The sequence below is a fragment of the Zootoca vivipara genome, chromosome 3 (assembly GCF_965207765.1).
Source record: "Zootoca vivipara chromosome 3, rZooViv2.hap1.1, whole genome shotgun sequence".
Taxonomy (NCBI): Eukaryota; Metazoa; Chordata; class Lepidosauria; order Squamata; family Lacertidae; genus Zootoca; species Zootoca vivipara.
In genome coordinates this window covers 116,845,234-116,872,747 of record NC_142586.1, presented here as the reverse complement: position 1 = coordinate 116,872,747, position 27,514 = coordinate 116,845,234, and the positions used below count along the sequence as shown (strand labels likewise).

General features: G+C 48.4%; 1 protein-coding gene across 1 annotated transcript in view; it reads left to right on the top strand.

Moving 5' to 3' along the window:
- The window catches only part of EPHX2 (epoxide hydrolase 2), an 82,983-nt gene extending 68,333 nt beyond the window's left edge, over positions 1–14,650 (top strand). Inside the window, exons 14-19 of the mRNA XM_060273193.2 lie at positions 1,012–1,060; positions 4,297–4,399; positions 5,525–5,594; positions 7,602–7,682; positions 9,258–9,316; positions 12,844–14,650. Coding sequence (XP_060129176.1) covers positions 1,012–1,060; positions 4,297–4,399; positions 5,525–5,594; positions 7,602–7,682; positions 9,258–9,316; positions 12,844–12,928 — 447 coding nt within the window. The 3' untranslated portion in view covers positions 12,929–14,650. The remainder of the gene's footprint in view (positions 1–1,011; positions 1,061–4,296; positions 4,400–5,524; positions 5,595–7,601; positions 7,683–9,257; positions 9,317–12,843) is intronic.
- Positions 14,651–27,514: the final 12,864 nt, after the last annotated feature.

Here is a 27,514-nt window from a genome sequence, read left to right as displayed (position 1 = left end):
CTCTTTAAAACATTCCTGGATAATGTTGTAAAGGTAAAGGGACACCTGACCGTTAGGTCCAGTCGTGATCGACTCTGGGGTTGCAGCGCTCATCTCGCGTTATTGGGCGAGGGTGCTGGCGTACAGCTTCCAGGTCATGTGGCCAGCATGACAAAGCCGCTTCTGGCGAACCAGAGCAGCACATGGAAATGCCATTTACCTTCCCGCTGTAGTGGTACCTATTTATCTACTTGCACTTTGATGTGCTTTTGAACTTCGAGCAATGGGAGCTCACCCCGTCGCAGGGATACGAACCGCCATCCTTCTGATCGGCAAGCCCTAGGCTCAGTGGTTTAACCCACAGCGCCACCCGTGTTCCTGGATAATGTACTTTCCAAATAAAAATGATACAATGATATGTTTAGATTAAAGGAGTAAAGCGGATAATGTTGTACTTTCTGCTTTACTCCTTTAATCTAAACATATCATTGTATCATTTTTGTTTGGGCTGAAATATCCAGCCTTTTGTGGCTTAAAAGCTGGGCTATGTTTGCTCAGATTCATTTATTAATTTTTACTCTCTCTTGAGAATGCTGAGCTAAGTGGCCCATCAGTTCTGACTCTAGCACAGGGGTAGGCAACCTAAGGCCCGGGGGCCAGATGCGACCCAATCGCCCTCTCAATCCAGCCTGCGGGCGGTCCGGGAATCAGCATGTTTTTCCATGAGTAGAATCTGCCTTTTTATTTAAAATGCACCTCTGGGTTATTTGTGGGGCATAGGAATTTGTTCATTTTTTTTTTTCAAAATATAGTCCGGCCCATCACATGGTCTGAGGGATGGTGGACCGGTCCACAGCTGAAATAGGTTGCTGACCCCTGCTCCAGCAGATCCCTTTCCCCCTCCCAGCCCCTCTCCTCTCCTTTCCTCTCCTCTCCTCTCCTCACCTCTTTGCCTCACCCCCACCCCCACCACCAGCCTACTGACCTGGCTTCTGATCCCCACGCCATTCATTCGAAACGCTTTCCTTGCAGGACAAGATAAATGGCCCTTCGCTCGATGTCAGGAATTGCCGGGAGCGAGGTGAGAGAATGCAGCAGCTGTGCGGGTGGTAGAGCGGTTCCCACGTGATAAGGGGTGCATGCATTTGGGCGTGGTGTGGAAAAGGGGAGAAGGAAAACCTTTTGCTCCCTCCATTATCATCATCATCATCATCATAAAACCCCATCGGGGCATCCATGGTGCTGTGAGGTGGGAGATTCAGGGCAGACAAAATAAGAAACTTTCCAAGTGCCTATGGCACCCAAAAGGTGATCCCTTAATGGCTGTTGCAGCTGGCTCCTCTTGCACGTTGTTTATTATTATTATTATTATTACTATTATTACTATTATTACTATTATTACTATTATTACTATTATTACTATTATTACTATTACTATTTCTATTATTGTACTATTATTATTAATTGAATTTATTGAACCGGGGGTCTCGGGGCAGTTCACAGAATAAAATCAAGATATAAAAACCACAAAATACCTAATAAAATAAAAACAACAGCCCGTTCCCACACACACACACAAAAAACCACATTTTAAAAGGGCATAGGCCAAGGTTGGGGTACATCCAGTTGCCAGTTAGTTTCTGGTCCCAGTTCAAAGTGCTGGTTTTGACCTATAAAGCCATTAAACAGTCAAGACCGCAAAACCTCAAGGACTGTCTCTCCCCATATGAACTGACGCAGACTCTGAGATGACCCTCTAAGGCCCTCCTTCATGAGAGGTTTGGAGGGTGGCAGCACGAGAACGGGGCCTTCTCTGCAGTGGCTCCCCGCTTGTGGGATGCTCTCCCCAGGGAAGCTCACCTGGCACCTTCATTATGCGCCTTTAAGCACCAGGCAAAAACTTTCCTCTGTAACCAGGCCTTGGTCTGATTGACACCCAGTGCCCTTTTAAATGTGTTGTGGGAGGAGGGATTATTAGTTGGATTTTGTTCTTACAGTAGTACCTTGGTTCTCAAACTTAATCCATTCCGGAAGTCCGTTCCAAAAACAAAGCGTTCCAAAACCAAGGCACGCTTTCCCATAGAAAGTAATGCAAAGCGGATTAATCCCTTCCAGACTTTTAAGAACAACCCCTAAAACAGCAATTTAACTTGAATTTTACTATCTAACGAGACCATTGATCCATAAAATGAAAGCAATAAACATTGTACTGCAGTCACACAATCAATCAATCAATCAATCAAAAATAAAAGAAGAAGAAGAAGTGTCTGAAGAAGTGTGCATGCACACGAAAGCTCATACCAAAATAAAAACTTAGTTGGTCTTTAAGGTGCTACTGAAGGAATTTTTTTATTTTACTTCGACCCAGACCAACACGGCTACCTACCTGTAACCAAAAATAAAAGAGCCAGTGTGGTGTAGTGGTTAAGAGCAGTAGACTCGTAATCTGGGGAACCGGGTTCGTGTCTCCGCTCCTCCACATGCAGCTGCTGGGTGACCTTGGGCTAGTTACACTTCTCTGAAGTCTCTCAGCCCCACCCACCTCACAGGGTGTCTGTTGTGGGAGAGGAAGGGAAAGGAGATTGTTAGCCGCTTTGAGACTCCTTCGGGTAGTGATAAAGCGGGATATCAAATCCAAACTCTTCTTCTTCTTCTTCTTAAAACCAAAAAGCCACAAAAACAAAAAAAGGAAAATAAATAGCAAAAACAGAGAGACCTCAGTGTAACGCTCAAAACGGAATTGCGGCACTCAAAGGAGAGCACGTTCAGCTTCCCAAAAAAGTTTGCAAACCGGAACACTTTCTATTGGGTGTGCTTGCGAATTCCCAGCTTATTTTTCCTGCTCAACAAATAACGAGTGTTCAGTCAATTTAAACTCCTGGTGGGAGAGTCCGTTCCAGTCCTGTCAGCGCGGACTGGGAATTGGGCCCTTGCAAGTGTTGACGGTGTCTCCTTTGTCTGTTTCGGTGACCCCAGAGTGCAGCCTGCTTTGCCTTAGATCTCAAGTCACACATTTGCAGAGTGTGGTTTGAGAATTATTCAGAGGAGAGAAAACAGTTTGCATGTCGCGCCACGCTTGATGGTTTGCAAGCAGATGCAAATGAAGTGTAGGAACCGAGAGAGATTCTGTGTGCAAAGATATTTGCTGTGCAGAAACTGTGGGTGCGTCTAGATGATCTGCTTGTTGAGTATTCAGCCTGATTTGTTAGCAGGGAGATTAGATTATATTGGTTGTTTAATGAGCATGCATTCCGATTTGTTTGTGGGGAGGTTATATGCCATTGCCTCAAGCAAATCTTATCCCACACTTCCCAGAGCGTTTCTCTAGCCCAATCTCTAGGGAAAGTGGGTTTGTTTATACTGTATGTGATTGAACCAGAGAAGGGCAACCAAAACCATAAGAGGATGGAGCAACTCTCCTCTGAAGGAATGTTGTAGCATTCAGGATTTTTTAGTTTAGAGAAATGGCGAGTGGGATAGAAATTTAGAAAATGATGCATGGCATGAATAGACAGACGCCCTCTCATAGGACTAGAACTTGGGGACATCCGATGAAGCTGAATGTAAGGAGATGTAGGACAGGTTTTTTTTTTTTTTTTAAGGACTTCTTCATGCAGCACATAGTTAAATTACGGAACTCAATCCCACAGAAGGCAGAGATGGCCACCAACAGAACATTAAAAACCGAATAAAACTTCAAATATTAAAAACTTCCCTAAACAGGACTGCCTTTGGATGTCTTCTAAAATTCAGATAGTTGTTTATCTCCTTGACATCTGGTGGGAGGGCGTTCCACAGGGTGGGAGACACCACCGAGAAGGCCCTCTGCCTGGTTCCCTGTAACCTCATTTCTCGCAGGAAGGGAACCGCCAGAAGGCCCTCAGAGCTGGACCTCAGTGTCCGGGCTGAACAATGGGGCTGGAGATGCTCCTTCAGGTCTGCTGGACAGAGGCCGTTTAGAGCTTTAAAAGAGGATGAGATGAATTCATAGAGGAGAGGGCCGTCAATGGCTGCCAGCCGTGATGGCTATGCTGTGCCCTCCACAGCAACAGTGCTTCCAAATACCAGTCGCCAGAAAGCACAGGAGGGGAGAGGGCTCTTGGCTTTGAATCCTGCTTGCTGGTTTCCCAGAAGAAGCATCTGGGTGGCCACTGTGAAAGCAGGATACTAGACTGGTCCAGCAGGCTCCTCTGATGCCCTTATAAATCCCACCCACAAAATAGCGACTGTCTGGAAATGCCATTTTTTGCTCAGGCCCTGCCATTTGCAATTAATTATGGCCACTTTCATTCCGATCTTCTTTCATTTGCACCACAGGAGGACTGCTGAAAGGACTTTCCGAAGACCCGCCCTCAAGTTCTCTCCTGCCAGAGCCTGTGCTACAATACTATGTCAAACAGTATCAAAAATCTGGATTTAGGTGAGTGGCAGGGAGGGGATGAAAATAGCAATCACACTCCCATTGTTTTGTGAAGAAATGAAAGTAGTGTTTACTTACATAATCCAGTTCTTGAAGTAGTACAAAATATACAGTGGTATCTTGGTTGTCAAATGGCTTGGCTCCCGAACAAATAGGCTCCCGAACACCGCAAACCCAGAAGTGAGTGTTCCGGTTTGCAAACATCTTTTGGAAGCCAAACATCCAACGCAGCTTACGCAGCTTCCGATTGGCTGCAGGAAGCTCCTGCAGCCAATCGGAAACCGCGCCATGTTTTTTGAATGGTTCCGGGAGTCAGACAGATGCCCGGAATGCATTAAGTTCAACAACTGAGTTACCACTGTATATTCAAAAATAGTGTCTGAGATGCAGAGAGAGTTCTGTGAGCAGCGGAGCTCAGACATGCATGTGGGTCAGCTGGGAAGCATGACAAAGAAAGAAGAGGCTGACCAGGCAGGAAGGAAGTATGTAGTGTTACAGCTTCCTGCCAAGGCAGGCAAAGGAAGCCATCTCACAAGGTTCTCTCTAGCAAATTTAAAGGAAAGCTCTGTGACCCTCAGCCCCTTCATGTGCCTGTCTGGCACAATGTGAATTGTTGGTTTGACCAGGGCCGTCTTACCCATAGGCGCTAGGGGTGCGGGGCACTCGGGCGCCAGGCTCTCAGGGGTGCCAGACTAAGAGTCCGGGGCCCAAGCATTGAGTCCGGTGAAGAGCCCACCCAGTGGTCGGAGCGTTGCGTCGGGCTCTTCTGCTGCGAGCAGCTCTGCGCCGTGAGTTCAGGGGCAACTGAGCCAGCAAGACGCTGAGGCGGCTGGCCGGCTCCGCCCTCCTGCACACCTGGGACTGGGCAACCTGGGGGGGCGCCGGGTGGATCTTTGCACCCCGGTACCGCATACGCTTAAGGACTGCAGTGCAGCTTGCACTTGGGAGTGCAGGCGTTGCATGTGATGGAGGCTCTGTGGGGCTCGAGGACTTCTGATTCTTTTGCGGTGGTTCCCGCACTGCAGGGGGTTGAACCAGATGGTCGTTGGGGTCCCTGCCAACTCTACGATTCTGTGACTGGCCTCTAACAAGCCTCCTGCTCTTCTCCCCTTCTGCCTCTTTCAGAGGACCGCTGAACTGGTACCGGAACATGCAGGCGAACATGCGCTGGGGATCCCGTGCAAGGAGCTGGAAGGTAAGGGATGGAGAGGAGGCAACTCCCTTGATTTTCCCACCGTCTTGCCCTGGAACAAAGCTCCAAAAGGCCACCGTAAACCTCTGAGATCTTCATCGAAAGGTTAATCTCCAGCACAGATTTCGCCAACCTGGCGCCCTTCAGCAGCTGGAGGGCGCCAGGTTGGCACAAGTCTTGAGCGAGCAAGTTGGCATGGGCGCCCTTTCATTCAACATGGGACTGAAACTGCCTTTGCCGCACTGGTTGATGATCTCCGGCGGGCTAGGGACAAAGGTGAGAGCTGTTTCCTAGTCCTGCTGGATCTCTCAGCGGCTTTTGACACCATCGACCATAAAATCCTTCTGGACCGTCTAGAGGGGTTGGGATCTGGGGGCACAGTCATACAGTGGTTCTGCTCCTTCCTCCTGGGCTGTGTTCAGAAAGTGGTGGTGGGGGATGAGTGTTCAGACCCCTGGACTCTCACTTGTGGGGTGCCTCAGGGTTCTGTCCTCTCCCCCATGCTTTTTAACATCTACATGCAGCCGCTGGGAGAGGATCATCAGGGGGTTTGGGCTGGGTGTTCAACAGTATGCGGATGATACCCAGCTCTACCTCTCTTTCAAATCAGAACCAGAGAAAGCGGTGAAGGTCCTGTGTGAGTGTCTGAAGGCGGTTGGAGGTTGGATGGCGGCTAACAGATTCAGGTTGAATCCTGACAAGACAGAAGTACTGTTTTGGGGGGATAGGAGGCAGGCAGGTGTGGAGGACTCCCTGGTCCTGAATGGGGTAACTGTGCCCCTGGAGGACCAGGTTCACAGCCTGGGAGTCATTTTTTGACTCACAGCTGTCCATGGAGGCGCAGGTCAATTCTGTGTCCAGGGCAGCTGTTTTATCAGCTCCATCTGGTACGCAGGCTGAGACCCTACCTGCCCACTGACTGTCTCGCCAGAGTGGTGCATGCTCTAGTTATCTCTTGCTTGGGCTACTGCGATGCGCTGTACGTGGGGCTACCTTTGAAGGTGACCCGGAAACTACAACTAATCCAGGTTGCGGCAGCTAGACTGGTGACTGGGAGCGGCCGCCGAGACCACATAACACCGGTCTTGAAAGACCTACATTGGCTCCCAGTATGTTTCTGAGCACAATTCAAAGTATTGGTGCTGACCATTAAAGCCCTAAATGGCCTTGGTCCAGTATACCTGAAGGAGCGTCTCCACCCCCATCATTCTGCCCGGACACTGAGCTTCAGCGCCAAGGGCCTTCTGGCGGTTCCCTTGCTGCAAGAAGCCAAGTTGCAGGGAACCAGGCAGAGGGCCTTCTTGGTAGTGGCACCCACCCTGTGGAATGCCCTCCCACCAGATGTCAAAGAGATAAACAACTATCTGATGTTTAGAAGACATCTGAAGGCAGCCCTGTTTATGGAAGCTTTTAATGTTTAATAGACGATTGTATTCTAATATTTCTGTTGGAAGCTGCCCAGAGTGGCTGTGGAACCCAGCCAGATGGGCAGGGTATAAATAATAAATTATTATTATTCAGGAGAGGAAAACACACATGAAAAACAAGGAGGGGATTGCTCTCCTAAGTCATTTTCACAGCTAAAATCAAAAGCCTTTTGTTCTGTCTCTTAGATTTTTTGGCCAAAACCCCTCTTGTGTGTTTACTATTTGAGGATAATACTTCATGCATCTGATAGAGCGGGCCATTCCTGTCCACAAAACCTTATTCCCCCAAAAACCTATTAGTCTTTTAAGGCACCACATAACAAACCCAGAAAGCACAACCACTACTCTGGAATTTCCACCGTATAACCCAAAATATTTTTTTTGGGGGGGGGTGTTTTGCTTGCCTACTACTGCTGCCTGGGAGACTTTGCATCTCCCAAGAGACGCCGTTTCTTTTCTGTGGGATTTGGCAACTGCACACAAGCCAACTCCCCCCTGCCCATCTCTGCAACACGTAAAATCATGCCTGTCTAATCACTGCTGCAAACTGGCCTCCATTCCCCTTGCATCTTTGAATCTACAGATCAGAGTTCCTGCTTTGATGGTCACCGCTGGGGGGGACAGAGTCCTGCACCCGATAATGAGCAAAGGCATGGAAGAATGGGTGAGTTAGCGAGTGCTGTCAACCTTTGCAACAGGTGGGTGGTGTTTGCCTGCAGATGCACCGAAGCTGCAGGTTGCTGGAGCCGAGCCGTCCTTCTCAAACGTCCTTTCTCTTTTGTGGCCTCCCGGGTTGGATTGCTGTAATGCTCTTTTACGTGGGGCTGCCCACGAAAGACGAAAGTCAGCTGCCAATATTATTCGAAACTGAGCTCAAATGAAGTCAAAGGCATTGAACCACACAGTGCCCCTTCCTCTTGCCATCTGTATTGGCTTCCAGTTCGTTTGATCTTCTGTAGCCCTAAAAGATCTCAGCCAGGGTATCTCAGCAGCACTCTGCTCCCATAGGACTCCATGCCAGGGTGAAGGCTCACCTCTGTGTCTCCCCGCTGATAGAGGCATGGGGGGGTGAGCCCTACGCTTCGATTCGTGGAACTGGCACCGTTTACAGGTGCCCCATAATCCCCACCCCCCATTTGTAAGAAATCAATCTTTGGTTGTCTTCACTGTGCGCCGTCACTGTGCTCTTCAGCACCTGCTAAAAACATTCATTCAGACAATGTCTGGATGCTTAGAAAGTTGGTGCGAGTTTTAATCTGTTTTCATTCCATTGTTATTTTAGCTTTCTGAAAGTCTTAGATTGTTGTTCATTTCTCTTAGTGATAACTTTATTCCTTTATCTCTTCTTTGTTAACCGCTTTGAGGTGTTTGTTACAATCAAGCAGCGTATACATTTTATGAAATTAAATAAGAAAGTAAGTTGCGGGGAGAGGTGCTATTTGACTGGCAAGCAAGCGATGAGGCAGCCTGGGTGGCGGGCCTGTCACTGCCCCATTTCAGGGCAGCTGCACCAGGGTCAGAACCGTGGCCCTTCTCCCTCATTTCATCACCCTGTGCTGGCTTCCCTGGAGCCATTTCCACGTTCTTCCTTGGCTTCTTAACTCTCTCGCCATGCAGAAGCCATCCCATGACTGGCCTGGGTCTGCCTGCCTCCTTCTGCCGGCTTTAATTGCCCGGCACTGACTTCAAAGCCCTCTTGCCATCACAGCCGAAATACGATCTACATTACCTCATAAATCCCTGGAACGCTGCAGCAGCCAACAGCAGTCCTACTCCTGTGTTCAGCCTCGGGTCTGGGCCCATAACCTTGATGTCGGAATCGGGGTGTGTGTGTGTCGAAAGGCCAGCTGGCTCGGCCCCAGCTGGAGTGTCTCCCTCTCAGCCTTCGCACTGCAGAGATCCCTCGACCTCTTCTCCAACGTGATCAGTGACTCAAGCATGCAGACTTGAGCACACTTTACTCAGCAGTGTAAACTGTGCAACTGAAGCGGCTTGAGGCTGTGTAGACACATACTGAACTATGCATTTATTATCCATAACTCAGGACAAAGAAACATGTCGTCTCTCCTTGCTGTCTTCTCGGAGAGAGGCTAAAAGTAATAACAATACAGAGCGGAAGTTCCGCTCACGCCAGCAATCTGTGCTGGAATGTAAACAGACATGTGACACGCAACAATCCCATGTCTGCAGCAGAAGGTGGAATGGAATCCCAACGTCAACCCGAGTTTTGTCTTTTCAGATTCCACAGCTGAGCCGTGGGCACATTGAAGAGTGCGGACACTTCACGCAGATGGAGAGGTAAACATGGAGCCTGCCTCCCCTCCCCCCCTGCGGTTTCCGGCAACTGGCATTCAGAAGCATTGCTGCCTCAAAACTATGGAAGCAGAACACAACCACTCTGTCTAGCGACCACTGGTAGCCTTTTCTTCCTCCGTGAAGTTGCCCAGTCCTCTTTCAAAGCCATCCAAGTTGGTGGCCCTTGCTGCCGCCGTTTGACTCTGCGCTGTGTGAAGAAGGACTTCATTTTCTCAGTCCCGAATCTTCCAATATTCAGCTTCGTTGGCTGCCCACAAGTTCTGGTGTTAGGAGTTTCTGTTGCGGAATTATGGGGGTGTTGTGCCTCTCAGGTTCCGTTTGGCTCCTTCCCATCAGGGAGAAATCAAAATTGACAGCTGCATGTCCCTATTCTTCCCAGTAGAACGACATGTGCCTGCAGACCTCTAGGCCACTGTAGTGAAGGTGCACTCTAAACCAAGCTCCCCCCCCCAGCTCCCCTCACCAAAGTTGCCTTTGCACCAAGTTCTTCCATGCCTCTGTTTTATTTCCTCCATGAACACCCACCCTGCCTCACCCCCCCTTCCTGCCCCCGTTGTTCATCTGCGTCTCGTAAACCTCCATCTCATCCTAATGTCACAGCAGCTGTAAAAAAAATAACCCAACTTCCAGCAACGCTCTCTAGAAGACCATTAATTGAGGTGCTGGGTGGAATTGCCTCTCGGCAGAGACGTCCCCCACTGACGGGATGATAAATTCCAGCGCAGGATGAATAAATCGGGGTGGGAAGGGGGGACAGCTCAGCTCTGAGTCTTCTTTCTTTCTTGCCTGCTCCCAACCCCCGCATCAAACTTTACAAGGAGGTATAAAATCTTGCCAATTTAAACAACGTGGTGGAATATTCTCCTGGATTTATGGGGTAGGAATTAGAGTGACGGGGGGTGAACACAGTGGTTAAATGGCACGTGCTGTCTAATCTGCAGGCAGATTCAGCACCTGGGCAGAAAGAACACTGTGTACATGTGCAGAGGAGAGAGTATTTCTTCATGGAACACACGGTTAAACTGTGGAACTCCCTCCCGCAGGAAGCAACCTAGATGGCTTTAAAAGAGGACTGTGCAAAGAGGAGGAGAGGGCTATCGATGGCTCCTCGCTACAATGGCTGTGCTCTGCCTCCACCACTAGAGGCAGCGACACTTCTTAATACCAGTTACCGGAAACCGGAGAAGCAGAGACTGCTCGTGTGCTCGGATCCTGCTTGCGAGTTTCCCAGGAGAAGGCTCTGGGTGGCCACTCTGAGAACAGGAGGCTGGATTAGATGGACCCCTCAGTTGCCCTTCTCTGCAGCCTCCTGCCTATGCCAAGCCAGGATATGTGCCGGAAGTGTGACAATGCCCCTTGCTTTCCTGAGTTGAAGATGGCAAATTGTGTGTATGTGTGTGTACAGTTGTACCTTGATTCTCACACGCCTTGTGACTCGAACGTTTTGGCTCCCAAACGCCGCAAACTTGGAAGTAGCTGTTCCAGTTTATGAAATTTTTTTGGGAAGCCGAACGTCCAAGGCAGCTTCCACGGCTTCAGATTGAGTGCAGGAAGCCACGCCTTGGTTTTCAAATGTTTTCAGAAGCCAAACAGAGTTACGGAACAGATTCCGTTCGAGAGCCAAGGTACGACTGTATAAACCTCTGGAATGTCCCCTGCTGTTCAAATATATGGATCTCATCCATTGCTCCTCTCACTTTGCCCCTGGCCACACCCACTACTGGCACGTGACTCTCAAAAGGGTTGCCCATGAAGGCAGGCAGCCCTCCATCGGAAAAGGTTTCCCCACCCTGGTGTGAAGAGTTAGCCTTGCTGGCTAGTCTTAGCCATTCCCTCGATTGCCCAGAGCTGGACTGGGGTGCAAGGCTTTTATCCCAGCCTAATGCCTCTCCCAGGTCACCAGGGCAGGACCTGGAGGGATGCAAAGGGATGAAACCACTCTTAAGAGTTGCAGGTTGGCCATTCACAAAGGCTGGAGCCATTTGCAGGCACCTGGTAGAAACATTCCCCACAGAACTTCGAGTCTACCCACAAAGTACCTATTGCCCCTGCCCCCTGAACCAAGGGCCCTTAAGATAGAGCAGGGGAAAACAGAGGCAGAGTCTCCGAGCCCCACAGGCTCACCCGCCCCCCCCCATCCCTACTGGAGAAGGGACTAGAACAGGCATAGGCAACCTTGGCTCTCCAGATGTTTTGGAACTACAACTCCCATGATCCCTAGCTAACAGGGCCAGTGGTCAGGGATCATGGGAGTTGTAGTTCCAAAACATCTGGAGAGCCAAGGTTGCCTATGCCTGGACGAGAACTTCCAGGATCTCTGGCAGGCAACCACAGAGGATGCAGAATGGGCCACTGTCCTGTTGGACAGTGAGCTAAGCCAGTGGCTTGGTGTGTCATTCAGAAGGGGACTCATAGTTAAGCTTCCTCACCAACGGCGAGATACAGCTCAGAAGGAGAGAGCCTAATGAAAAATTCTGCTTCCTATGGCATGATAAACCACATGTTGACTTAGCTCTGTAAGGCACAAGGCTAAGGAAGGTGGTGGAGGAGCAAAGCAGCTTCTGGGTCCTCTGCAGGGTAGAATAGAATAAGAGAATTAGCAGGGCAATCCAGCTCAACCCCCTGAAGTGCAAAAATCACAGCAAAAGAATCCCTGACTTATGGACATCCAGCTGCTCTGCAAAAACCTCCAGTTGAATCATAGAATCATAGAGTTGGAAGAGACCACAAGGGCCATCCAGTCCAACCCCCTGCCAAGCAGGAAACACCATCAAAGCATTCTTGACATATGCCTGTCAAGCCTCTGCTTAAAGACCTCCAAAGAAGGAGACTCCACCACACTCCTTGGCAGCAAATTCCACTGCCGAACAGCTCTTACTGTCAGGAAGTTCTTCCTAATGTTTAGGTGGAATCTTCTTTCATGAAGGATTCCACCACTTTCCAAGGGAATCCCTTTCGCCGTCAAACAGTTATTTGCCACCAGAAAGTTCTCCCTAAGGTTTACCAGGAGTCTCCTTTCTTGTCATTTGAACCCGTTGGTTAGGGTCCTGCCCTCAAGATCAGGAGAAAACAAGCTTGCTACATCTTCCAGTTGACAGCCTTTCAGATATTTGAAGACAGCTCTCATGTCTCCTCTGTCCGTCTTCTCCATGTTTGTGTGATCCCTGTAAAGCCACAGTTCACTGTGTTGTGCGAACCCGGCCGCTGTCACTGTGGTTTGCAAAAGGGCAGCTCTAGTGTGCTCATGGTGAAAATGAGATGCAGTCCAGCTCTGTTGCAGCAGCTCCTGTTCCCCGGAGTGCCAGAACAGCTCCCTTCCACCTTATGCATTGTCTGCATGTTCTTTTCCTGGTCATGCTCCACCGCGCATGAAAAGGAGCATGGAAAAGCTGTGCCGCATTGGGGGGGGGTTGCAGAATGTGGCTCGGCAGCAGTTTAGTTCCTGTGGGCACTGGGTCGAGGTCTTTGTTTTTCGTACCTGCCTTGCCAATGATGCATTTTCCTCACAGTCCTGCGACTTTGAACAAGATCCTCATCGAGTGGTTGGAGGGCGTTCACAAGGATGTGCCGCTGCAGTCGATGGCCAAGCTCTAAGCAGGACCTGGGCAACAAACCTGGCTCAAGCGCTGGTGGTTGGCTTTGGGGAGAAGGCAGAAGAAGCCATTGCGGGTTTACTCTGAAGGGCTTTGGGTGTTTTCAGAAACAAAATGGATTTTCATGTTGGTGGTGTGGGAAAAATGCGTTACAGTGGTACCTTGGTTTTTAAATGTCTCCATTGACAAACATTTCGGTTTTCAAACACCGTAAACCCAGAGGTAAATGCTTTGGTTTTTGAACACTTTTCAGGAGTCAAACATGCCACGTGGCTTCTGTGTTGAGTTTTCCTTTCTGAGGCTCCCATATTGAGTTTTCTGTTTTCAAACGTTTCGGAACTCAGACGGTCTTCCAGAATGGATTGCATTCAAAAACCAAGATACCACTGTATAATGTAAGTAATTTGTTCTTAACAACAGAAAATGGACTAACAATCATGTTTTAATAGAACAAAGCCCAAAACAACAAAAATAGCCCCTTCCCCACAAGTTCTCAGCTCATATTGATTCTGCTGACAGTTAATAGGTGAGAGAATAATTATATTGTTAAGAAAACTATCCAAGATAATTTACTTGGCTTAAAAGTTGCACTTCAGGTCCAACACACCATGGTTTATTGGGCTGAGAATAAGCACTTCCTCCTTGAATCATAGAATTGTAGAGTTGGAAGAGACCCAAAGAACCATCTAGTTCAGGGGTCAGCAACCATTTTCAGCTGTGGGCCGGTCCGCTGTCCCTCAGGGGGGGGGGCAGACTATCTATCTATCTATCATCTATCTATCTATCTTATCTATTGGGGGGGGGTGTGAACGAATTCCTATGCCCCACAAATAACCCAGAGATGCATTTAAAATAAAAGGACACATTCTACTCATGTAAAAACACTGATTCCCGGACCATGCGCAAGCCGGATTGAGAAGGTGATTGGGCCGCATCCAGCCCCTGGGCCTTAGGTTGCCTACCCCTGATCTAGTCCAACCCATGCACCTACCTGAAGAGGAGGCCTCCTAGCTTGTTGAACTACAGTTTCCCAAAGACGTGCAAATCAGAAGCTTATGGTTCTTAAGCATGTCCTACAAAAAAATGGGTTGCAAACCACAGTCAAATCATGGTTTACAATCCGGGTCTGTAGGCAGCACTTAAACCACTGTTTCCAGGTTCCAGCATCAGAGGGAAAGCGGCTTAAGAAACCCAGGGTGATTATTGCTGTGGTTCACATCTGCAAGGCCAGAGGTTCCCCATCCCTCCTGTAAGATTTTGAAGATTCGGTTGCAAGTGTGCAAGTCCAGAAACCCCCAAAGCCAGAGAATCTGTTCACTTAAGAGTTCCACCAAGTGAGGGTGAGGTTCCTGTGCCCCGCATCTGTGCTCCTTTGCCTTAACTAGGAAAATCAGGACAAATCGTGGAGAATAGGGGAGAGTATTATGCAAATTCTGGGCTCAGAAGTTGGTGTCAGGATTCTAACACAGAGCTGTGCCTAACTGGAGGTCCCAGGAATTGAGTCTTGGGCCTTCCATTTTCCATGAAAAACATGTGCCTTACTGCTGAACAAAAAACCCAACCCTGCCTTATGCTGCTGCTGCCGCTGCTGCTTCAGAATGTCTTAGGAATCTGTTTACTGGGGTGGTGAATTACTGGCTTATGTTGATTGGAGGAAAGGTCTTCCTCTCTGCTGCTTTTATTCCTGCAACAACTACTTGTAGAAAATAAGTAACTGGAATAATAATAATAAAAAAGGATACATACTGTGTTTCTTTTTAAAAAACAAAATAAAACATCATTTTCATTATTACCATTTCCAAAATCACATTCACACTCAAATGTACATTTCCACCGTTAAAATCTTTCTTTTAATCAAAACATTCAACAACTTCCCTTCTTCCCCTTCCCTTCTTCCTTTAATTTCCCCACCATCCCTGCATATTTTTACATATCCATTTAGATCACTTTCTCGCCTTATTCTTCCTTTATTATATATTACACGGCTGAATTTAGCTTAATGCTGCTCGCGTTTTCACTTGCTTGGAGTTATTTTCCAAATACTCCCACAAAGTTTTTCTTTACATACTTGGTCAAACTGTGTTCCCGTGATGTTGGAGAATAAGCTTCTCCTAAAGGAGAATCGACATAATGTGCCTCTCCTAATTTGCTACCTCCAGTCATTTGTGGCTGCAGTTCCCATCAGCCCTAGCCAGTGGTCTATGTTTATTTTAAAAATCACCTCCTGGGTGTTTGTGAGGATAACTCCAATGCCCTCCTACCACCCACTAGCCTTTTAGCGGCTGCAAGCCAAGGCAGTGTGTCTAGAGGTCCTAGGCTGCCTAGATGACAAGAACTCCCATCTCTGCCTTGCCGATGAGATTCAAAGGAAAGCAGAGCCATATGTTTTTCACCAACTTGGCTTCAGGAGTTGCTGTAAAGAGGTGTTACAAGAATTTAAGGTCTCAAATATATACACTAACCAAACATACCAAACAATCCATTGTATATAGCCAGGCCCTACGTTACAGCCGCATCTGTTCCAACTCTACAGACAGAGACTCTCACCTAAGAGATCTACAGCAAGCCTTTTTAGAACTAAAATATCCACCCGATGAAATTAAACAACAGATCAACAGAGCCAGACTGATACCCAGAGAGAACTTGCTGCAAGACAGACCCAGAAAAGAAAATAACAGAACACCACTAGTAATCACATACAGCTCCCAAGTTAAAACAGTACAACGCATCATCAGAGATCTACAACCTCTCCTAGACAATGACAGCTCCCTTTCTCAAGCTCTGGGAGGAAGACCTTTTATTGCCTACAGACAGCCACCCAATCTTAAACAACTCCTCACCCACAATAATACCACCACCAGACTTAACATGGACACTGGTACCAGAGCCTGCAATAAACCCAGATGCCAACTTTGCTGCCACATACACCCGGACAACACCATTACTGGCCCCAACAACATCCAACATACCATCTCAGGACTATTTAATTGCTCATCTTCTAACATTGTGTATGCCATGAAATGCCAACAGTGCCCTTCAGCTCTCTATATTGGACAAACAGGCCAAAACATAAATCTGAAATCAGGAATTACAAGACAGAGAAACCAGTAGGAGAACACTTCAATCTCCCAGGACATTCTATACAAGATCTCAAAGTAGCTGTCTTATTACAGAAAATTTTCAGAAAGAGAAGTTGCTGAATTACAACTCATTACCAAGCTTAAAACCATGGATAGACCTGGTCTGAATAAGGACATTGGATTCCTATCTCATTATACATGATAAAGCTTTCTTTAGCCATCTCACCCCTTGCTTTTTCCTGCAAGACCAATTGCAGTCGTTAACAGTCGTCAACAGGTTTACTACTCCTATCAGCCAATCACCCATTCCCACCACCCTTCTTAGTAATACCCCTCCCCACCCTCTGACTATACATAAGGGTCTGGTGACTTCTGTTTCAGTGTATCTGAAGAAGTGTGCATGCACACGAAAGCGCATACCAATGACAAACTTAGTTGGTCTCTAAGGTGCTACTGGAAGGAATTTTTTTATTTTTTGTTTCGACTACGTCAGACCAACACGGCTACCTACCTGTAACATACATAAGTATGTAAACCATGTGTCTGAAATGGTACAGGAGAACAATCCTGAAACCATTTTGACTCTCCCAAATGTCACTGGAGAGAACGAAGAGAACGAGACTTCAAATGCCACTGGAGAGAACGAAGTTGTATTCCCTGCCTCTAAGCTTTGCACCCCAGTACCTCTCTGAGTGTATTTATTACACAAGGAGAGGCTGAAGCTTTGAAAATGGACAGTGGGGTGTGACCGTGGGGGGTGCCGGTAGTGCTGGCGGAAGACGTTGACAATCTCTGGGTCACACTGGACCAAGGCGAGGGTGGGCCCCATCTGCAACTCCCCCCCCCCCAAATGTCTCGATGCTTGGGACCAATCTGCACCAGGGATGTTTATGGCGAAGAAGAAACTGAGCCAGAATCAACACTCTCCTGAGCCTTTCGAGTTGGAGATTCCAACCCCGGTTTTGCATTTTGCAAGCCAGCCTCCTGCCTGAAGCAGATGGGGACAGGCAGCGCCCTCACAATTTCACACTCAAGGGGGACAGTCTGGATGGCAGAAGGCAGCCTTCCCCACCCCAGAGTTTTCAGTTTAGAGAGGTCCTGCCTCGCCCTGCGGCTGGCTGAGGTGTTGGCGGCCGCGGAGGAGGACAGAGGCGATGCTGATGGAACCCAAATCATCAGTGGCGTTGCAAAATGCGGCTTGAGGCTGACATCTTCACCCCTTCCGACTCCAGAGCGCCCTGTTCACACATGCGTGCTCGATTGGTTTTCAGTGGAAAGCGAGGAGCTGCCTCCAGGGCCTTCACACTTTCAGAGCACTAAAGGCTGAAGTTTGCTAGTGCTGGACGTCACATTGAACACAATGCTTTTTCAGGGAGCGACGAGCGAAGAAGCATCAAAGGAAGCGCATCATGTGTCAGTCGACCTCGCTCTTTATAGACAAAAGCACCAGGCTTTGTTGCAAGTTTAAACTCCTGTATGACCACCCTGTTCAAAGCATTGACAGTCTTTGCTGCGAGTCTCCTCCACTTCCCCTACTCCAAAGGAGAAGAGGCGAGTAAAGATAAGCTACTCAGCATTAGACTGCAGGCAGGCAGAGAGGTTTTTTAAAGCCTTCTCCTTATAAATCACCATTATATTTCTCATGAAAAAGGAATTGAATTAATACCGAGAGAGAAACTGCTCAGGAGCTAATTCTCCCCACCTCCACAGCAACTCCTCACCCCGGCTGCCAAAGCTATAAAGCGGTTGGTGGCAGGTTTATGCAGACTAAATCGCGCTTGACAGAGCTGGTGGCCTTTTCTTTTTATAGGATTGCACACAAAATGCGCAGTAAGGTGGGATTTATTTGGAAGGGTGTTAACAAAAGTGTTTGATACAACAGTTAGAGGGATCCGTCTTTGGGAATGAATTCAATTTGGCTCCGACCGAAGCACGCAGCCTCCAAGGGGTGGGAAAGAAGCAGGCGACTTGGGGACTTGGTTGGTGGGTCCAATCCATCGACATTGCCTCTCGCCTGCCTTTTCTCTGAACTTCCAGGAGGCAAGAAGGAACGGCCGCTTCATTGGGATGGGGCTGGATTTCCTAGCAAGACGGCGAGGCCATAAAGGGGAGATGAAACTGGAGCAGAGAGTCCATTTGAGAGCGGCACGTCCATTTTTATGCTCGTGAAAACCTAGCAAGAAGCCCCTAAGTACATAAGAATGGCCTGCTGGATCAGGCCAATGGCCCATAGAATCATAGAATAGAATAGAATCATAGAGTTGGAAGAGACCACAAGGGCCATCCAATCCAACCCCCTGCCGAGCAGGAAACACCACCAAAGCATTCTTGACATATGCCTGTCAAGCCTCTGCTTAAAGACCTCCAAAGAAGGAGACTCCACCACACTCCTTGGTAGCAAATTCCACTGCCGAATAGCTCTTACTATCAGGAAGTTCTTTCTAATGTTGAGGTGGAATCTTCTTTCTTGTAGTTTGAATCCATTGCTCCGTGTCCGCTTCTCTGGAGCAGCAGAAAACAACCTTTTCCCCTCCTCTATATGACATCCTTTTATATATTTGAACATGGCTATCATATCACCCCTTAACCTTCTCTTCTCCAGGCTAAACATACCCAGCTCCCTAAGCCGTTCCTCATAAGGCATCGTTTCCAGGCCTTTGACCATTTTGGTTGCCCTCTTCTGAACACGTTCCAGCTTGTCAGTATCCTCCTTGAACTGTGGTGCCCAGAACTGGACACAGTACAGATGCTGGGCCCATTTTGCCCAGCATCCTTTGCTCCCAGGGGAATCCCAGAAGCAGGATTCAAGCACAAAAGCCCTTTCCCCTTTCCCCTTTCCAGCAACTGGTATTGAAAAGCATCGCTACCTCCGACCGTGGAAGCAGAGCCTAGCCATCAAGGCTAGTAGCCAGCAATAGCCCTCCTGTCCAGGAATTTCTCTGATCCTCTTTTAACGCCATCCAAGTCGGTGGCTTTCGCTGCCTCCTGTGGGAGGGAGTTCCATAGTTTGATCATGTGCCGCATGAAAAAGGACTTCCTTTTATCTGCCCTACCATTTTGTGGGTGGATATTCCGTGTGCATATATTTGCAGGGGTTATGGAAGTGTGTAATCACAGAATCATAGCTCTGGAAGAGATCCCCAAGTTTCATCTAGTCCAGGCATCCCCAAACTCGGTCCTCCAGATGTTTGGGGACTACAACTCCCACCATCCCTAGCTAACAGGACCAGTGGTCAGGGATGATGGGAATTGTAGTCCCAAAACATCTGGAGGGCCGAGTTTGGGGGTGCCTGATCTAGTCCAGCCCCCTGCAGGGCAGGAATCACAGCTATCCTGCCCTTGCCCTCTTCCACTGCCCTTGACTCCACCCCCTTCCCCACCTCAGCAGCCTCCACCCCCCACTTCTCTGGGTCACATTCCCCTCCGTCTCATGCCAGGCCTTGATAGAGAAGATAATTTGAGCTCATTCCCCCCTTTGTAAATCTGACGTACAGCTATCGACTTCACTGAGGCTGTGGTTTTCAAATTTTATATCTGTGTGGGGATGTGACTGAAACAGATGACGGCCCTCCTCCATAAAATTTGCCTCTTACGCACTGGCCTGGGATAGCCATAAAAGAAAAAGAATAAAAACCGTCTCTTTCATCTGATGTATCTCAAAAGGCCTCGCCTCCAACAGTTCTCTCCTCTATCTTTGTACAGTTTAAATAAGCTGGAGGGTAATAAATCTGAACTCAATTCCTGGAAAAATGGAGCAATTTAATGAGCCTCGGAACCTGTTGTAACGTCACGCTGTAGCATTGATTCAGCCCGGACTTTTCACAGAGGATAAGTCTGTCAATGGCTATTGGCCACAGTTACTATGTCCGGTGAGCCTCTGAATATCAGGTGCTGGGAATCTCAAGTGCAGAAAGTTGTAGCTGACCTCAGATCCTGCCTTGCAGGCTTCCCACAGCCATCTGGTTGGCCAGTGTGAAAACAAATGTGAGGTTCTGCACTGAAGCAGGAATAAACAGGTGCACAAATATAGGATGGGGGACACCTGGCTTACTAGCAGTACATGTGAAAAGGACCTAGGGGTCTTGGTGGACCACAAGCTGAACATGAGTCAACAGTGTGATGCAGCAGCAAAAAAGGCTAGTGCTATTCTAGACTGTAACAACAGAAGTATAGTGTCCGGATCTAGGGAAGTCATAGTATCACTGTTCTGCCCTGGTCAGACCCGACCTGGAATACTGTGTCCAGTTCTGATCACCACAATTTAAGAAGGCTGTTGACCAGCTGGAAGGTGTGCAAAAGAGGGCGACCAAGATGATCAAGGGTCTGGAAACCAAGCCTTATGAGGAATGGTTGAAGGAGCTGGGGATGTTTAGCCTGGAAAAGAGGAGATATGAGAGCCATCTTCAAATATCTCAAGGGCTGTCATATGGAAGATGCAGCAAGCTTGTTTTCTTCTGCTCTGGAGGGAAGGACCTGAGAGGGCGCTTCTTAGCTGCCAAGTATCCCGTTTTTCGCGGGAAACCCCCAGATTTTAATTCGTTTCCCGCTGTTCTCCTGAATGGAGAAAATTCCCGGAAATCCCCCGGATTTCCTACCTGCCAGGGAGCCTCCATTTTGGGTGCCGCTCTGCCCATGTGTGGGCACCGGAAATTGGGCAGAGCAGCACCGGAAGTCGCTTCTACACATGCCTGGTGGCCATCTTGGTGGTGGCCGCCGCCATGCAGCCACCACCAAGGTGGCCACCGGGCATGTGTAGAAGCGACTTGCGGTGCCCACACATGGGCAGAGCGGCCCCGGAAGTTGCTTCTACGCAACTTGCGGTGCCGTGCTGCTGCTGATCCCACATTTTTCAGTGGGAGACTTGGCAGGTAAGGGGCGCTTCAAAACCTGTTTAACTCCACATACCAACGAGCCACCAGGGAATCTGCTGAGAGGCCATCGACATGGGATAAGACATCCCCTACCACTCTCTAGAAGCCATTTGGATCCATTAAAGTGGCAGGGGCAGACCATTTCAACAGGTCCCACCTCCCTGCGGAGGGGAAGGGTCACAGAGACGTCTAGTTGTACCAGGAAGTGCTCTGACCCCATGGCACTTTGTTTCACTACCCATAGAGGTGAACACCAGGTCTAAGACATGTCCACAGCTATGAGTCAGGCCAAACTTATTCAGGGACAGCCCCATGGAGGCCATGCTTTCTACGAAATCCCAAGCAGCTCCTTGTAAGGTTGTGTTGTCATGGATGTTAAAATCCCCTGGGACAACCAAACTAGGTGTCTCCAGGAGAACATCTGCCATGACCTGAAGCAGCTCGGGCAGGGAATCCTTGGTGCAGCGGGGAGGTCGTTACACCCAAAGGAATCCTGTACCGCTCCTATTGCCCAACTTCCAGAACTTGCACTCAGAAAACTGGGCCTCCCCCATCATCTGGTGAAAACTAATGATTTCCTTAAACCCCGCTCCCTCCCCACCCAGACGCCCTGGGTTGCTGTGCATAAGAGAAACTTGGCAGACAAGCAGTGGCAAGAACAGGCCAAATGTGTCCTTCGGCTCTGATCTCCCTCTTGTTAGGTTTCTGACAAGGTAAATGCATGCAAACACAGACCCATCCTCCTTTGTTGCTAGGGATATCTTCGAGCCACTTTCCTTCCTGCCCTAATTACATTCCTGTTCAATGTGGATCTCCTCCGTCGGCCAACTGGGGCTCCAGGTTTAACATAATTATTTTTCACTGATGGGTGGGCAGAGAACAAAAGACTCTGAGCACGGGCGAATGATTGAATCTGTCCGGTGAGAATGCAGAACAGTCCATTAGACACCTGTTTGACTGGCTGTCAGCCAGAACCTCCTAGAAGCTAACCTGGGCGATGGAAGCAGCCTGTGGGAAGCCAGGAGATAACCTTGCTTTGGGCTTTTAATCACATTAGAAGCTAATGCCCTGGCCCTGCATGCTTTCCATCTGTTTTACAAGGAGAGAAAATTAAGCAAACATGATGGCGAGGAAAGGATTGTCTGCCCTCCGGTCTGACACAGCAAGGTGTGAAGGAGGGGAGGGGGGGAAGCAGGATAGATTCTCTGCTCTGCGGAAGGGAAGGACTGGCTGCAATGTTGACTCTGCTTACCTGGATGTTTTCTGCAGTCATTAATCGAGGACAACTACGGCACCCCCCCCCCTGATTCTGCACTCGGGATCACAAGCGTTCGCAGAAGTTTGTCCTGCAGGAAAAGGACAGCAGCAGTTGACACTTGTGCCATCCCGATACAGGAGGGAGCTTAATAGGAATCTATGTCTTAAAAAGCAGAGACATCACCTTGCCGACAAAGGTCCGTATAGTTAAAGCTATGGTTTTCCCAGTAGTGATGTATGGAAGTGAGAGCTGGACCATAAAGAAGGCTGATCGCTGAAGAATTGATGCTTTTGAATTATGGTGCTGGAGGAGACTCTTGAGAGTCCCATGGACTGCAAGAAGATCAAACCTATCCATTCTGAAGGAAATCAGCCCTGAGTGCTCCCTGGAAGGACAGATCGTGAAGCTGAGGCTCCAATACTTTGGCCACCTCATGAGAAGAGAAGACTCCCTGGAAAAGACCCTGATGTTGGGAAAGATTGAGGGCACAAGGAGAAGGGGACGAGAGAGGACAAGATGGTTGGACAGTGTTCTCGAAGCTACGAACATGAGTTTGACCAAACTGTGGGAGGCAGTGGAAGACAGGAGTGCCTGGCGTGCTCTGGTCCATGGGGTCACGAAGAGTCGGACACGACTAAACGACTAAACAACAACATGTTGGAAGATTGGGGACAGAGAAAAGGAAGGCCATTTTCGCAGTGTTAAGCTGTGGAACTCACCCCCGCAGGAAGCAGTGATGGGCACCAGTCTGGATGGCTTTGAAAGAGGGTTAGACAGAGTCATGGAGGAGGAGAGGGCAATCGGTGGCTACTAGCCAGGATGTCCGTGCTCTGCCTCCACTGTCGGAGGCTGAGATGCTTCGGGATCCCAGTTTCTGGAAACCACAGGTGGGGAGAGTGCTGGTCTTGTGCTCCGGTCCGTCTCACTGGTTTCCCACAGGCATCTGGTTGGCCACTGTGAGAAGAGGATGCTGGACAAGATGGGCCCACTGAGGGACTGATCCTGCAGCGGAAGTTGGGGGTGGAGTGCTCCAACCAAAGTCCTGGCAGTCTTTTCAGCCAATTCCAAGGGCAGAGAAAGAAGACCTTCTGCCTCCTTTTCCTAAGGCCATTTTCCAGGATGGGCGAGGAAGGAGAAACTCTGTCCCATCTCAGTGTTGTTGTTTTTTAGCTCAGAGCATATAAACCAAAGAAGGATGTTCTTCTCATTACAGGGGATTGGAATGCTAAAGTAGGGAATCAAGAGATAAAAGGAACAACTGGCAAGTTTGGCCTTGGAGTTCAAAATGAAGCAGGGCAAAGGCTAATAGAGTTCTGTCAAGAGAACAAGCTGGTCATCACAAACACTCTCTTCCAACAACACAAGAGACGACTCTACACATGGATATCACCAAATGGACAGCATCGAAATCAGATTGATTATATTCTCTGCAGCCAAAGATGGAGAAGCTCTATACAGTCAGCAAAAAGAAGACCTGGAGCTGACTGTAACTCAGATCATCAGCTTCTTATAGCAAAATTCCAGCTTAAACTGAAGAAAGTAGGAAAAACCACTGGGCCAGTAAGATACAATCTAAATCAAATCCCTTATGAATACACAGTGGAAGTGAGGAACAGGTTTAAGGATTTAGATTTGGTGGACAGAGTGCCTGAAGAACTATGGATGGAGGCTCGTAACATTATACAGGAGGCAGCAACGAAAACCATCCCAAGGAAAAGGAAATGCAAGAAAACAAAATGGCTGTCCAACGAGGCCTTACAAATAGCGGAGGAGAGGAGGCAAGCAAAATGCAAGGGAGATAGGGAAAGATACAGGAAACTGAATGCAGATTTCCAAAAAATAGCAAGGAGAGACAAGAGGGTCTTCTTAAATGAGCAATGCAAAGAAATAGAGGAAAACAATAGAATGGGGAAAACCAGAGATCTGTTCAAGAAAATTGGAGATATGAAAGGAACATTTCGTACAAAGATTACCATAATCAAGGACAAAAGTGGTAAGGACCTAACAGAAGCAGAAGACATCAAGAAGAGGTGGCAAGAATACACAGAGGAATTATAATGGCATCTGTTGTCCAAAACAGCTGGAGCGGATGGCAACAGATTGGGGAAAACTCTTATGAATCATCAGGCTACTTCTTTTCAACTTAACATTCTGGTTATTTTCTCCCCATCTTTCCCCGACTTGTATGTTTTCCCAGAAGAAAAAGGGGATGGGCACGTAATTTCTGCCCTTCCACCCTCCCAAATTTCTGAGAATCGCATCTCTCTTTCCCGGAGAATCAGAGCGTCGCCGCCGTGTCATTTATTGGGTGTCGCGCTCCAGCTCCTCGTTGCTGCGTTTGTTCAGCTCATTTGCATACAATTTCTCAAAGGTCAGTGAGGCATAAATTGAGGAGGTTTGATCTCTTCTCTCCCCACCAAACTGCCCGATTAAATGTGCCGAGATTGCACGAAACAGCTGGCAATGAGCGCCCGGCAGTTAATTCTCCCGGCGCGGAGGTGGAACTCGGGCGACAGCGCGGAGCGGAACAGAAGATTTATCCTGGCACTAAACCTCGTATGCGGGAATAAACAGCTTCATTTGCCCCTTTATTCATTCTCCAATTTAGTTCATTGTTTAAAGCGGGGCAGAACGCAGGAGCTGTAAGCACTTGCAAAAAAAAAAAAGGGCAGTAAAAAGACGGAGTCCACCCCACTGGTTTCATAATTGCGTGGGTCTCTCCATCCCCTGTCTTGAAAAATGCCCCCAGACTGGAGGTTACATAAGGCAGCATGAAATGCAGCCACCGGGTCTTGTGGGCAAATAGGACACTCAGATTTCGGATTGATTGGGCTCCAGGATATTTATCATTTTTAAGACTCTTTCCCTCCCCTAAAAAAAAAAAGTTACATTGGTAATCAACAGCCCTTGCACCAGAGACCTAGTTCTCCCTTGGAGTGGGGCAGAGAACTCCCAATGCCAAAAAACCATAAATGTGAATGGGGAAGGAACTGTGAACATAGATGGCAGACAGTGCCTTTTCTGTGGTGGCTCCCTGTTTGTGGAAGGCTCTCTCCAGGCAGGCTCACTTGGCACAATCTCTAGGCATCAGGCAAAATCTTTCCACCCTAAACAGGCCTTTGGCCTTTAACTATCTGTGACCTTTCAGAAGTGCTTGGGATGGTTTAATGTATTCCGCTCACCCAGGACCGTCTTTACCCAGGTGGTGGAAGGGGTGTGGTGCACCCGGGCACAGAATTCTGGGGGGTGCCTGCCACTGAATCCACCTAAGCTCTTAATCGCGATCCCCGGGTGATTGCGGTCGATGGGTCATTTCTGCAGAATCAACGTATCCAGCGGTGCCCCCTAGTGGGTCTCATTTTCTCATGATTGCAAAACGGAAGGACGGAGTTATCACTGCCACTTTTTATTTCTTTTCATGCTCCCCTCCTTAAAAGCTCAACAACTTTGACCTCCCCCCCCCAAAAAATGGGGGGGCGCCGAGCGGATCTTTGCACCCTCCCGCCACATATGCTAAAGACGGCCCTGCCCTCACCCCCTGGTTTTAATGTCTCTATGGGGGGAGGTTGGGGGGGTGTAAGTTGCTTTGGGTTGCCCTGGACGACTAACAAATTGAATACATAATAATATATTGGCTGTGAGTCCCGGAAGACCTGTACCCTGCCTTGCAGGCTTTTCCTACCTGAGGTGGGAGGGTGGAGCCCGGACTGACTCCAGCTACAAAAACTGTTCAGCAAGCTCTTGGGGTATTGTTTAGGGGAGGTGGTTGGGGGCGGGGTTGTCGCCGTTACTGATATTATTATGATTATTTGCATTCCTAACCACGTTGTTGTCCTAGATTTGAAACTGGGCTGCACCTGACTTCATTCCTCAACCAAAACAAGGCTTTTATAGGATGCTCCTGGCAAGCCCAAACTGGCCTTATTTTCACAATGACGATGCTTCTTTAAATTCTCGGCTACTCTCTCTACAAATCATTAAGATGCCTTTTGGGGGGAGGGGGGTCAGGGTAAGGAGGATGCAGTTTGCCAAGGGAGAGAAGGCAGGTGAAGATGAACCCAATGCATACTGACAGGCGGGAGCCTCCGATCAGCGGAAGAGCCCGCTCGCAATTACTCCAATTTGTTCGAGCACCGCTGGCCGTGCCTCGTCCCCTTGTTTGTGTTTACTCTCCAACAAACAATGTTCAAATCCACAAAAGGAATCGGGCAACCTTGGACCTACTCTGGTCATGAGATGATCAAAGCAATTAAGCACATCAGAAGTGCCTGCTGGAACCAAGCTGGTCAGATGGGTGAGGTACAAATAATAAAAAATATTATTATAAAGGTAAAGGACCCCTGGACGGTTAAGTCCAACCAAAGGGGACTATGGGCTCATCTCGCTTTCAGGCAAGGGAGCCGGCGTTTGTCCACAGACAGCTTTCCAGGTCATGGGGCCAACAGGACTTAACCGCTTCTGGTACACAGAGGACTGTGACAAGTGCCAGAGCACATGGAAATGCTGTATACCTTCCCACCACAGTGGTACCTATTTATCTACTTGCACTGGTGTGCTTTCGAACTGCTACAGTAGGTTGGCAGAAGCTGGGACAGAGCAACAGGAGCTCACCCCGTTGCAGGGATTCGAACTGCCGACCTTCTGATCAGCAAGCCCAAGAGGCTCAGTGGTTTAGACCGCAGCGCCCCCCACGTCCCCATCATCATCATCATCATCATTATTATTATCTAGTCCAGCATCCTCTTCTCGCAGTGGCCAACCAGATTCCCCCAATGTTACATGACGAAATCCTTCCTTTTGACTGTCCTGGGTCTTCCAGCATTCAGCTGCATTGCATGTCCACGAGTTCTAGTGTTAGAGGGAGGAAAACTTTTCTTTAGCCCCTCTCTCCTTGCCATGCATGATTTTAAACACTTCTCTCATGTCGCCTCTTCCTCAACTTGCTCCGAAACTAAAAAGCCAGAAACGTTGCAACCTTCCTTCATAAGAGAACTGCTCCATCCCCTTGGTCATTTGAAATCATTTTTATTTGGTTTTACAAATTAGTGTTTGCATTCAAAATCACAAGTGATAACAAGTACACAAGGTTCTTCCAAATCTCTAGATTTGCCTCCACCCCTCCATGGGTTCTTTACTTAGCCTTTTTAGCTGCATACTATAATAAGTCGCTCTGATCTTTCAGTTCTCTGTTATGTCCAAAGTCTTGGTTGCATTACAAGAGATATTTAAGACCTGCTAAAGAGTTCAAATGTTTACAATGGTATCTCAGATCAGTTTCCTCCATTCTTTATTGAAGTTTTGATCCTCCTGATTTCTGATTTCCCCAATCATTTCTGCCATCTCTGCATAGTCCAACAGCATAGTCTGCCATTCCTTGT